At 42.3% G+C, this 14172-nt stretch overlaps 1 protein-coding gene across 3 annotated transcripts in view; it reads left to right on the top strand.

The window, feature by feature from the left end:
* LRRC8D (leucine rich repeat containing 8 VRAC subunit D) overlaps window positions 1-11222 on the top strand; it is a 121830-nt gene extending 110608 nt beyond the window's left edge. For all 3 annotated transcript variants that reach the window (XM_036255367.1, XM_036255368.1, XM_036255366.1), the window contains exon 3: window positions 8283-11222. In XM_036255367.1, coding sequence (XP_036111260.1) covers window positions 8285-10861 — 2577 coding nt within the window. In that variant the 5' untranslated portion in view covers window positions 8283-8284 and the 3' untranslated portion in view covers window positions 10862-11222. The remainder of the gene's footprint in view (window positions 1-8282) is intronic.
* Window positions 11223-14172: the final 2950 nt, after the last annotated feature.

Below are 14172 nucleotides of genomic sequence, written 5' to 3'. Positions count from 1 at the left end.
TCACCCGAGGATATTTTTCCATTTTTTGTACAGATAGAGTGGGAGGGAGAGAGAGGAAGGGAGAGAGAGAGAGAAACACCGATGTGAAAGGGACACATCGAGTGGCTGCCACCCGCACGACCAACCAGGGCCGGGGACAAACTGCAACCGAAGTACGCGCCCTTAGCGGGAACCGAACCCCGGGTCTCTCCGGACCGCATGCCGACGCTCTAACCGCTGAGCCAAACTGGCCAGAGCAAGTTCTGAATTTTCTATAGTCCCCTACCTTCAGGTGCTGAATGGATTTATAAAAAGTTTTTGAAGACTAGCAAAGTGGGTGCATTTTGCCCAATGTGAAGTCTGATTTTGGTAGTTTTTATGTAACAAGTGCTTTGTAAAAATCTGTGGTGTTTTTCCCTAAACTTTTTCCAGTTATTTTTGAGGTATTTAAACCAAAGTAGTGTTAGAAGAAAACTATTTTTAAAAGTATAATTTCTTATCATAATCTTTTATACAGGAGTAACACTGGTGAATTGTTTCATTTGTATATAGAATTATATCAGCTATAGAGTACCTTGCATAATTACAATATCCATAACTGGTAATATTTATCTAATACCAGTAATACAGAGTTTTTTTAGAAAAAAAATTGAATCATTCTCATTTTGCATCTGAAGCATTTATTTCTTTCACCATATGAATTGTTGGTATCTGAATTGAGTATGGCAGGTGTGTATGCACGTACGTGTGTGTGTTTATGCTTATGTGAATATTGAATGTTGAGAAAGGTTTATTTATGGGTTGGTGTAGTTCATTGCCTTTTTTTTTTCTTTCTTGATTTGAGAGAGAGGGAGGGAGAGAGAGATAGAAACATCTCTGAGAGAGAACATCAATTGGCCACCTCCTGCACACCCCTATCTGAGGATTTGGCCCACAATCCGGGCTTGTGCCCTGACTGGGAATCGAACTAGTGACCTCTTGGTGCATGGGTCGAAAATGGTTTTTGATTAAGTAGGGAACTCATAGCAATGTGAAAATTTTATGCTCTAGATTAATTAATCAAGCTATTTGCTTCTTCATACCATACTCTTTTTATTAAATAACATTTCAAAACCATTTTTTACTTTCTTTTTTTCTTTTTTCTTTTTATTTGTTTATTTGTTGTTAATCCTCACCTGAGGATATTTTTTCCATTGATTTTTAGAGAGAGTGGGAGGGCGTTAAGGAGAGAGGGAGGGAGGGAGGGAGGGAGGGAGGGAGGGAGGGATGATTGAAGACAGCCTCCTAGTGCAGGTGGGATTTAATATTTTTTAAGTTTTGAATGAATTGATTTTATTTTTCTGTTTTGATGCTAGAATTCTGCTGCATAATAATAATTAATGCAATATGTTTTCCAATGGACACTAAGTTACCCCATTTATACTGCTAATAAATGCAAACAAAGAGATTTGAATCCAGGTCTCTTTGGCATCAGAAATTCTGCTCTTTGTAGTATAATTTGTCACCTCTTAAAAAAACAACAACAGTGATTAGAAGAATTAATGACATTGAATACACAGTTTCGTTATCAGTCATTTATTTCAGGATTAATTCTGTGAACATAGTGCTACATGCTAGTTTAAAATTTGAGAAATTGGCCTAATCGTCATCAGTTAAAGGCTGATTAAGATGGCCTGCGTTTCTCCTCGAAGATTCTTTTTCTGCATTCAGAATTCAGCAGACATCTTGGGGGCTTACTTTGTGTCAGAGCCTGAACTGGCTGTTCTCGGCACATGGACCTGTAGAGTGGGAATTACTGTCAAGGCTTTATGCATACTCAGTGAAGATAAGTAACATGCTAAAAAAAATTTTTTCATAACCAGTTCAGTATAATTACAACAACATAGCAATCATTTAAAAACATATTTGAGCCCTGGCCGGTTTTGCTCATGGTTAGAGCATCAGCCTGCAGTCCAGAGAGACCCGGGTTTGGTTCCCACTAGGGCACATGCCTTGGTTGCAGCCCTGGTTGGGTCATGCATGTGGCAGCCACTCGATGTGTCACTTTCACATCAATGTTTCTCTCTCTCTCTCTCTCTCTCTCTCTCTCCCCCCCCCCCCCCCTTCACTCTTTCTGAACAAAAAATGGAAAAATGTCCTTGGGTGAGGATAAAAAAAAAAACATATTTGAACTTCGCATGTAGTCTGGCATGAATATCTACAATTAGGCTACAGCCCTATCTACTTTCACTATCCTATTTCTGCTGAAAAGGCGGTTTAAGCAGTAAAATAAAGATTTAAATCTAGCTTTTAAGTCCAAACAGCTTTTTTTTAGTATATTCAACCATCATAGCATCTGATTTTGAACTTGACTGTTGGTTATTGGTTTATTTCATTATTAATGGTCATACTTTCTGATAAGAACACAGAATTATATATCATAAAAGAATTTAGATTCAATCTCTGATTTTCTGATCAATCTTTGTCCAACCAAAGTCCAATAACTTCTCCCTTTCAGTTCTACTACAACAGCATCCTTGACTTCCTTGAGAAATGTTTGCTTACAGCAATGTTAAGCTGGTTTTCATATGTGGCGTAGACAGAGAAACCTTGAAATGTGAAATCCACTTCCTCGTAATATAATTCTTTAAGTTCTTTGCAATAGACTTACTATAAAGGAGAACCCAAAGAATGTCTGCAACTAGTACTTAACTAAATGTGCCTTCCTCGGGTTAACAAAATAAATAAAAAGATACCCTGATAACTTGGCCATTCTGAGTCCTGATTCACTGGAGAGATCCAGCCGCAAGATACAGGATTTGGAAAGCTAACTATTGATCTCCTCTCTCCTTGACTTCCACGTTAGAAAGTCACTTGAAGATTATAATATACTTTGTACACACATTCATACACATTGTATGAAGAACAACTTTTATTTTCAAAGTGCTACTGTATTTTTAATTCAGCTGATGGTTGAAACACCCCTTGGGAGGTAGGAAGTTTTTACCCAGTTTTTGATGGGTTAAATGGGATAACAGACACATTAATTGAAGTCCCATGTTCAAGATAAGAGCTAGTCAGTGACTGACACTGCAGAAAAGTACTGGTTTCCTAAGACTGCAGGTAAGTCATTCATGCCTTACTTTCCATCTCTTAACTTACCCATAAAATGTGATGTCTGTACAAGGGCATACTACACTAATATAATGAGGTAACATTAGAATTATGCGTAGTTTCACCCTGGCCGGTTTGGCTCAGCAGTTAGAGCATCGGCCTGTGGACCAGAGAGTCCAGGGTTCAATTCCTGCTAAGGGCACGTACCTCGGTTTCAGTTTGTCCCCGGCCCCGGTTGGGGTTGTGTAGGTGGCAACCACTCGATGTGTCTCTCTCACATTGATGTTTCTTTCTCTCTCCCTCCCTCTCTCCCTCCCACTCTATCTGAAGATAAATGCAAAAATGACCTTGGGTGAGGATTAAAAAAAGGAATTATGCATAGTTTCTATAACACATAATTTCTTTCCTGATTCTATGCCTTGGTATCTGCCATTTTTTCTGCCAAAATTGTATTCCCTCCCCTCCTCATCATCCTATGATGGTCCCCCTCCTTCCGGTCTCAGCTTAAAATGGTTTCTCTGTGAAACCCTACAAATGACCAAATGCAGACGTGGGTTTGCCCCATCCTGGCCTCTCTTGTACTTTGTATTAACCAGGTCAGAGCAACTTGCTTACACTTAACTGCTTGTCATCTCCCGTTAGACTGGGGGCTTCTTGAGGGCAATGACGAGGTTACATCATCTCATATTCACCCCCATGGCAACTGGCTCATGGTTTTCTTGAATTTTGAGTGAATATCATGAAAGGTTGCCCTAGGGAAGGTGATGATTACAACAGCTTTATTCCTTTGTGTCCTCAAAGCTAAGGATTACAGTGAGAAGGTCCCGCCTTCCGCAGCCAGCCCTTAACCAACAGAACAGCCGGGGAATGGGGAGACGAGAGATTCTGTTAGCTCTCCCGCTTGATTAGCTCAGGGAGGTCATGTAAGCGTGTGTGCCTCTGGTTTTCTCGTACTGTTGGGCAACAGTACTGCCTAATTCACTCGGTTATTGTGAGAATGAGCGGTGATATTTTATAGGAAAGTAATTTGCAAACTTAAAGCACTGCAAACATGACAAGTAAAGAAAGAGACACAATGTAATCTGGTAGAAAGAACATGTCGTTTGGCCTTAGATGAGATTTTAAGTCCAGGCTCCACCACTAATTATTTGACTTCCACGACTTAACTCCTGCGGGCCTATTTCTTTATCTGTCAAGGGAGAATAATAACGCTTTGGCAGCTCTGGGTCATGTTGTGAAGGTCGAATGGAATTCCAGCAGTGTTCCACTTCTGCTCAGCCTGAATACATTCAGCTGTCAGCAGCCAGAGCTTTGGTACATTGTCTGTGCATACCCCTGCGCCTCTCTTCTGAGACTATTCAGTCCCTCGCACTGCGGAGAGCAGGCCTCTTCTCTCGGGCTGGGAGATAGGCAGTCAGGGGAGGCCTCCAGAGGAAGGGCACAGGCTTCCCTGACCTGTGACCCCAGCCAGCCTGGGTGTGCCTTGGGATGAGGGTGAGGCAAAGCCTCCGTCTGATGTCACAGCACATTCCAAGGACAGCTGTTTCTGCTGCAGTTCCTTTTACCATTTCTTTGTGAAACTTTTTATAGGAGTTAAAGCATACATACAGAAAAAGGCACATAGCCTTTGTGTACAGATCACGTTTTATAAACTGAACACACCCATGTCCATGTAACCAGATCATTCATGCTCACTGCTGCCTGATACTCCATTTTGTGAATAGTCCACATTTTATTTTCCATTCTGTTGATGGGCATATGGATGGCTTCCACTTCAGGGCTGTGGCATCTGGTGCTGCTATGGATGTTCTTGGACATCTCTTTTGATGAGTACGTGTATTTCTTGTGGGTATATATTTAGCAGTGGAACCGCTGGGTCATAGAGTATGCAAATGTGCAATTTCAGTAGATATTAACCAAAAAGTTTCCCAACCTGGTCACACCAATTCACATTCCCACCAGCAGCTGTACGAGTTCTGATTGCTCCACAGCCTTACTGATACTTGATATTATCTGTCCTTTATAATTTAGGAATTCTGGGGGGTTTTATATTATATGGCGTTTTGGGAGTAGAACCATTTCCTCAACCCCCCAAAACCTGAAACTCTGAACTTTGATACATTTACTTTCAGGAATGCACTCTGTACAAAAGCAGGGGATTATATCATGTGCAAAGTGGTTGATACTACAGTGGTTGATATATGGAAGGAAGATGACAGGTGATAGCTGCTTTTATTGTCATGTTCATCACCGTCACTAAATGCCCTCTCTGCATTTCAGGAGAGCAGGATGTGTTGTATGTAAAGGCAAATGAGACATAGTCTCTGCCCACTGGGAGCTCAAGGTCTCATTGAGGAGACCACACTGAAAACAGATTATTATTAGACAGTATGATAGGAGCTTGGAGAATGAGGTAGTGCTTGGGCTGGAACTTGAAGACTAAGTTAAGAGTTCAGCAGAAAGAGAAAAGGAACTGGACTGGAGGAAATAGCAGGGGTACAAGCCCTTGGTGGGGCGTGGCAGGGTAAACAGGGGCGGGGGGGGCGGGGGGGGCACCTGAGGCTGCAGTCTTCACAAGCTGGTCTCGTTTGGCTGCTGTCACCCTCGCAGGGGTATGGGGGAATGAGCTGGCAACTGTTGGGGGTTTGGTGTGAAGTTAAGTATTCTGTGTTCTCTGCCCCTGCCTTTGACCTCTTTCGTCCTCCTCTGAGAAAGTGGTCAGCCTCCTCCTCTCTCTCCTGGAAACAAAGCCTATCCCAAGCATGATGTGTCTGAAAACCACCATTGAAGCTTTGACAGCTGGGAAATGTCACTGGTTACAGGGATCCCACAGTGTATCTGCTGTGGGGTCCTTTATCTATTATGCTGAGGCCTAGCTTGGTATTTTTATTCTTGTGTGGGCCCAGGTTGCTTTGTGGTGGCAATTAAGTTTAAGGACATGTTCTTCTGCTCAGTACTTGTGGAAACAGTTAATAAATGTTCTTGGGGAATTTTGATGATGATGATGATGATGATGATGAAGAGGAGGAAGAAGAAGGTTGTCAGTAGTTCCTACATCCTTTCATTGATTGTGTTAGGCATTGCTACATAGCAGTAGGAAGATGGACAGGGTCCCTGTCCTCATTGAATTTATAATCTAGTGAGGGATCAGACAAGTACACATTCTGGCTAGGTGCTGTGTTTTGTGCTTCTCATTAGGGGCTCAAGAGCTCATATGGCACATGGTTGAACTGTTTCTCCTTTCATTTGACCCACTGTGCATTCCAGTAGACTTGCTTCCTGCTTAAATTCCTAAGCCACTCATAAACTAGATTCCTGTGGGGATGTTATCTGTCACTTACCCTACTGAGGTACAAGTTTTTCTTTTTCTTTTTCCCACTCCCTTAGTGATTTTTTATAAAGACTGGGTGCCAGGCATTTCATACATAAGTCCTAAAGTCTGGAAATGCCATTTCCAGCAATTTTCAGAAAATATAAGTACAACTCGGTATTTTAGATGTGTTTGGAGTTCTTGGGCTTGTGTGTACCTGATTAGATAAAAGATATTTCACTTGAAAAATAAGAACACCCATCGTATAAGAATTGCTGTTGGAATGAAATAGATATTTATTTTCTTTTATTAAGAAATACTATGCACCTGCTCTTATAAAGTACTAGATATGTAGGAAAGTTTCAGAAACATTAAGACATGGTCCCTGCTTTCTCAGCTTAATCTGAAACAGAGAGAACAAGCGGAATAAGAGTACTAATGCTACCACTCTCCACTCTGTCATTCCAGGAACGACCCCTGTAATCAGTCCTAATACTGTTCCCCCACTGAAGCCGGGCTCAGCCTTAGAGTGCTTTTCAGCATGGCACTTGGCAACTTTTGCACACCTAGATCAAAATCTATGTTCTGTCCCTTATTTAACAAGTAAATGCATTCCCAGAACCTTTACTACTCTCCTTGCTTTTTATCTTTTTGTTTTTTACTAGTTTTATAAGTCATTCTCTATATGACTATTGGAACCTGAGAACCTCCTGAGAAAGCAGAACGTGGTCATGTTTCTTTTCAAGAAGCTGACTTTTCCAAATTCAAGAAGATACCGTTTGTTTCCCATCTGTGGTTACAGCAGCCCATTCCCCTTACTTGCCACCATCAACATCGTGTTTGTCTTGGTTACTTCCAGAATGATTGTCCTCATACTGTATTCTCTGTATAACTCATTCCAGTACTGTAACACTGCCAGCTGTTAGTGAGTGGTGTCCACCTCTTGAGTGTCCTGGCACCGGGATTGTCTTCATTGCTGCTGGGGTCATCAGCTTTGGCAGAGATCAAGGGTCTCATTCAATCTGACTTAGTGCCATCGCTGGTCATTCCATAATGCCCACCTGTGTGTTTGCCCCTCTTCTCATTCCACATGTTGTCCATTGGGGCTATAAGGACCAGAGTTTCAGCTACATATATTGATAAATCCAGAGTATGTAGACTGAGACTCCACTTACACTCTAGACCCATCATTTCAGCCCTATGTGGGACATCACCAGGGTGGTAAAGGATACCATCAAGAGCTGACAAATACTTGTGGCCAGAGGTGGTGCCAAGAGCTTTACAATCATGTCTTAAGTTGAGCTTTCCAGCAACCCTTAGAAGTTATCATCCCCTTGCTACAGATGAAGAACATAAGGCTTAGAGAATCACCATTTGTAAGTGGTAGGTCTGGGCCTGGTACACAGCTATCCAGAGTTTGATGGCATGCACAGACTCTTCCATTTTGGCTTGTACAAAATGAAGTCATCCCACCCTTCTACCTCAAAACTTCAGTCTCAACCTTAAATCAGTGCAGTCTACAACAGGTGCCATCCTCTTCTCATGTCCTTCAAGGTCCATTGAGTTACAGGTCTTCTAATTCCATCTCCTAAAAAGACTCTCAAAGTTCTCCCCACTTTCTACTCTAACCACCGTAGACCTTGTGCAGACTATCAGTATTTCTTACCTAGAAGGCAGTCTATTCTCCACTGATTTTTTTTTTCCTTTTGGGCTAGCCGACAAGAGCTGCTACAACAGACCACCATTTTTCTCGGTGATGTTCCTTTTCATTTATTTTCTACCATACCTATCTTGGATAAAAGGATGAGAAAACTTAGTTTGGAGCAAGTCAAGGGTTTTTCTCACTGAATGCTTTCACTTACATCTCTGCAATCATGTGTTTTGTTTGCTTGTTTTCTAGGAATGTTTACCCTTGCGGAAGTTGCTTCACTTAATGACATTCAGCCAACTTACCGAATCCTGAAACCATGGTGGGACGTGTTTATGGATTACCTGGCTGTCGTTATGTTGATGGTAGCCATCTTTGCAGGAACCATGCAACTTACCAAAGATCAGGTGGTCTGCTTGCCAGTATTGCCACCTTCTGTAAATTCAAAGGCACTCACACCTCCAGGAAATGTCGACGTTACCACCACTCTGCCGAAGATGGAAGCAGCCACTGACCAAGACCAACATGGGCGGGTGACAGAAGACATTTCCTTTGACACATCTGCTGTGACACCTGACATACCTCTCAGAGCCAGCTATCCTCACCCAGACTCCACAGTTCCCAATCAGGCGGCAAAGAAAGAGAAGAGAGATCCAACAGGCCGAAAAACAAACTTGGATTTTCAGCAATATGTATTTATTAATCAGATGTGTTACCATCTGGCCCTTCCGTGGTATTCTAAGTACTTTCCATACCTTGCTCTTATACATACTATTATTCTCATGGTCAGCAGCAACTTTTGGTTCAAATATCCCAAAACGTGCTCGAAAGTAGAACATTTTGTTTCAATATTAGGAAAGTGCTTTGAATCTCCTTGGACTACGAAAGCGTTGTCTGAGACCGCATGTGAAGACTCGGAGGAAAACAAGCAGAGAATAACAGGTGCCCAGACTCTACCAAAGCATGTGTCTACCAGCAGTGATGAAGGGAGCCCCAGCGCCAGCACCCCGATGATCAACAAAACTGGCTTCAAATTTTCAGCCGAGAAGCCCGTGATTGAAGTCCCCAGCATGACCATCCTGGATAAGAAAGACGGAGAACAGGCCAAAGCCCTGTTTGAGAAAGTGAGGAAATTCCGTGCCCATGTGGAAGACAGTGACTTGATCTATAAACTCTATGTGGTCCAAACAGTTATCAAAACTGCCAAGTTCATTTTTATTCTCTGCTATACTGCAAACTTTGTCAACGCCATCAGCTTTGAACACACCTGCATGCCGAAAGTGGAGCACCTGACCGGTTACGAGGTATTTGAGTGCACCCACAACATGGCTTATATGCTGAAAAAGCTCCTCATCAGTTACATATCTATTATTTGTGTTTATGGTTTTATCTGCCTCTACACTCTCTTCTGGTTATTCAGGATACCTTTGAAGGAATACTCTTTTGAAAAAGTCAGAGAAGAGAGCAGTTTCAGCGACATTCCAGATGTCAAGAACGATTTCGCGTTCCTTCTGCACATGGTAGACCAATACGACCAGCTGTATTCCAAGCGTTTTGGTGTGTTCCTGTCAGAAGTCAGTGAAAACAAACTTAGGGAAATTAGTCTGAACCACGAGTGGACGTTCGAAAAGCTTCGGCAGCATGTGTCACGCAACACCCAGGACAAGCAGGAGCTGCACCTGTTCATGCTGTCAGGGGTGCCCGACGCTGTCTTTGACCTCACGGACCTGGATGTGCTCAAACTGGAGCTGATTCCAGAAGCCAAAATCCCTGCTAAGATTTCTCAGATGACGAATCTCCAAGAGCTCCACCTCTGCCACTGCCCTGCGAAAGTGGAGCAGACTGCTTTTAGCTTCCTCCGAGATCACTTGAGATGCCTTCACGTGAAGTTCACCGATGTGGCTGAAATTCCTGCCTGGGTCTATTTGCTCAAAAACCTTCGAGAGTTGTACTTGATAGGCAATTTGAACTCTGAAAACAATAAGATGATAGGACTTGAATCTCTCCGAGAGTTGCGGCACCTTAAGATTCTTAACGTGAAGAGCAACTTGACCAAAGTTCCCTCCAACATTACGGATGTGGCCCCGCATCTGACCAAGTTAGTCATTCATAATGACGGCACTAAACTCTTGGTACTGAACAGCCTTAAGAAAATGATGAATGTTGCCGAGCTCGAGCTCCAGAACTGTGAGCTAGAGAGAATTCCACACGCAATTTTCAGCCTCTCAAATTTGCAGGAACTGGATTTAAAGTCGAACAACATACGCACAATTGAAGAAATCATCAGTTTCCAGCATCTAAAACGACTGACTTGTTTGAAATTATGGCATAACAAAATTGTTACCATTCCTCCCTCCATCACCCACGTCAAAAACTTGGAGTCACTTTACTTCTCCAACAACAAGCTCGAATCTTTACCAGTGGCAGTGTTTAGTTTACAGAAACTCAGATGCTTAGATGTAAGCTACAACAACATTTCAGTGATTCCAATAGAAATAGGATTGCTTCAGAACCTGCAGCATTTGCATATCACTGGGAACAAAGTGGACATTCTGCCAAAACAACTGTTTAAATGCGTTAAGTTAAGGACTTTGAATCTGGGGCAAAACTGCATCTCCTCCCTCCCAGACAAAATTGGTCAGCTCACCCAGCTCACCCAGCTGGAGCTGAAGGGCAACTGCTTGGACCGCCTGCCAGCACAGCTGGGCCAGTGTCGCCTGCTCAAGAAGAGTGGGCTTGTTGTGGAAGATCACCTTTTTGACACCCTGCCACTCGAAGTCAAAGAAGCATTGAATCAAGACACAAATGTTCCCTTTGCAAATGGGATTTAAACTGAGCTAATACGGCACATCCCTGTGCAGGAACAACTTCCTAGATTGCAAATGCTCACGTACAAGTTATTGCAAAATAATGCGTTTTAGGAGTAGACACATCTTTAAAAATAAAACACAGAGAGGATGCATAGAAGGCTGATAGAAGACATAACTGAATGTTCAATGTTTGTAGTGTTTTAAGTCATTCATTTCCAAATCTTTTCTTTTTTTTTTCTTTTGGGGAAAGGGAAGCAAAAATTATAATCACTAATCTTGGTTTCTTTTTAAATTGTTTGTAACTTGGATGCTGCCGCTACTGAATGTTTACAAATTGCTTGCCTGCTAAAGTAAATGATTAAATTGACATTTTCTTACTATATCACCTTTATTGAGGTGTCTTGATTGACTTTGCTTAATTGGTGCAATATCGCTTTAACTCAGACCACTAAAGACATATCAGGTCAAAACTTATAAATTTAGATTTGCTGTAATATTAATTTCTTTCGTGTTTTCATTTAAAGCACCTCAAATAAGCACTTCTTATAATATTTGACTGGTAACTACTGCTTCTAAGAATCCCATTTTATAGATTTTACACACTCTTAAAAGTCTGGAATGCAGTAAAAGTGTATAGCTTGTTGGGGTTTTTTTGTTTATTTGTTTGCTTTACAGAATAAATAATGACAAAATAATAGAAAATAGCATTCCCCTTAATAACAGCTGTCTTTCCATAGTCTGGAGTTATGATTATATGGTGCATTTTTCTACCAATAATATAGGGTTACCAATAAATAGAAAATGGTTGTTTTTTTGTTTTTGGAATAAATTTATCTGATTACAACCAACATAAAATTTTTAATGGCTTAATGATTAACAACCTTCCACTATCACCTTTTGGAAGATAACACAAAATCAAAGCAAGTATTATTTAATTTTACTGTTGGGAAGGAGGCGGGAAGGACTTTTAGTCCATTGGGTTGGAAAACTCCTAACTTTCCCTATTCATTTTAGTGACGGGTTGTATTTCCTGTGTTTGCCTGTGGTTAGGAGGGGTCATGTCAGGGAAATGCTGGCAGAATGTCCATTTTAGTTTTCCTTCTTTATCTAACCTACAAAGTGTCTAAATCCATCTCAGAAAGTAAAAAAATTCCCTGCCACCTGTTTAGGTATTGGTTGGCAAGTATTTCATGAGTTTTTCTATGGGAGCGTTTTTTCCAGAGAAGTGTTTGGCACTCTGGATGACAAAGTAGCATCCTCTCTGCAACACTCCGGGCATCAATGAAACACACTCTTGTCACACCTTATGATGACTTGAAGGTTTTGCAGAGAATATGAAAAGATGGACTCATGTCCCTGCTTTTCTTCCCAAGAACTGAACTCGGGGGGTACTGGCCTGTGGCAAGTGGTGATGAACCTTTGCCTGCTACACAGCTTGTAAGTATTTGGAAACATATCATCTCTAATCCAAAAGCCCGTGGCCCACAGTGGCTCAGTTAGGAACTGACCCCAGCTCCAGCATCCTGGCCACTCCCTCTCCTTCTAAAAGACCTGTAGGCTAAAAGATTCTAAAAGCCCAAGTTTAGAAAATCAGACAGAAGACACTGGCAAATTTGGGAGATAAGCAAATTCTCTCCCATGTATTTGTTCCATTTCTATCTGCATTCATTAATAACAATAGTATTGATCATGCACCTACTCTGTGCCCAGCCAGTTTAAGGAATGGGGGATTCTGTGCAAATAGTACCAATGATTGATTACAACTGGAATACAGAAGGTGTGCAGAATTTGTGTGAATGAATAGTGGCTGGGATGGGGGCAAACTTCATCAATGATGAGCTTCAGGGAAGTTTTGCACTTATGAATTCGGCTGTAAACAGCCCTGGACATGGCCGTCCCACCAGCTATACAGGGCACTGTTCACCCTGCTTGGTAATGCCACCACCAGAAATTGGCACGGCATTGTAGAAGGATGCCACACCATCTTGTTTTTGAGTCAAAGAGGCCAGATCCTACCATCTTTGCTGCACAGACTAAGAAACTTGTCTTCCTTTCTTAAAACAAGAGCATGCGGTTTTGAAGGGCACCTGCGGCAGGCCCCCCACTGCTGGCCCACCTTGCTTCTCAGAGGGGAGGACTGTAGCGCTGGAGTCCGTATCACACTCCCAAGGCTTGACCACTGCCAGCTGCCTGTAGGCACCTGTTTTTTACTCAGTGCTTGGGGTTCAGTCACTTAGAACTGATTGGTGTTACATGCCTTCAAACAATCTCAAGGGGTACCTTTTCTCTTACCCAGACTTCTGTGGACCTTATCAGCCTCTAATGATTTCCTTGAACTCTGAGGAGTTCATGGTCAATTGATTTAAACGCTGCATTCCTTGCCACTGTTTGCAGGTCGCGTTTCCTGAGAAATGCTGATTCACCTAACAGACTTCAAACGTGCTGCGTCTTGGAGTCTCGACCAAACAGCAGATTAGATTATGGGCCCAAATATACTGTCAACCCAGGTGTCTTCCCAAATTGATGTTGTCATCGCACACACAGACGTTAGAGTGTACAGGTCCGGGCTTTCTCGTGTTTTCATCTTTTTTTGAAGTCCTTTGAGCACCATCTTAAGAAAATTACTTTAAAGTATCTTTAAATGTACCGTGTGTGTGAGTCCCAAAGTCTGATAGAATCTGGTTTACTTTTCTTATTTAACTTTTTTTTTTTAAACCAGCATTCAGTTGGCACAGCAGAGAGTATTTTTCAGGGGTTCAGAAAGATGAGCTGAAATGATTACAGGGGCCCCATGCTCAGTAGTGGCAGTTTAATAACAGAGTTCATTCTGTATACGTCCTGGCCTGCAAGTCTCGACCATCTGACATTTTTCATATATAAACGGGAAAAGTCTTGTTTTATTAATACGATTGCTAGTGCTTCCTCTGATGGCCCCCCCTGGACTCTGTTTCAACCAGCAGCTCAACTCTCCAAGTTGCTGATGGCAGCAAACGCCAAAGTGCCCTTGAGACCGACGCTTGGGAGTTGTTTCCATTCACCTTGCTGAATAAAAGCCAGAGTGCCGTCCTCTCCCTAGGATTTCTGGCAGCACTTGCGTCAGTAATTCATTCTAATAAAATGGTCCCTTTATCAACTGAATCCCCAAACAAAGGCTGTACTAACAAAAAGCCCCTTTCATGAAAATAAGAAGTTGGGGGGGGGGACCCTGGAAAACAGTTTTCAAATGTCCTCTAACTTGTGACTGTGACACAAAGAAGTGGTCCCGTCTGGTCCAGGCCAGCCGTGGCTCTCCTAGGACGAGTGCAGCAGGTGTTCAGAGTGGTGTCTGCTGC

Source organism: Molossus molossus, unplaced genomic scaffold (genome assembly GCF_014108415.1).
Source record: "Molossus molossus isolate mMolMol1 unplaced genomic scaffold, mMolMol1.p scaffold_m16_p_12, whole genome shotgun sequence".
Taxonomy (NCBI): Eukaryota; Metazoa; Chordata; class Mammalia; order Chiroptera; family Molossidae; genus Molossus; species Molossus molossus.
The sequence above is the reverse complement of the archived record's forward strand: the minus strand, read 5'-3'. Positions and strand labels throughout refer to the sequence as shown.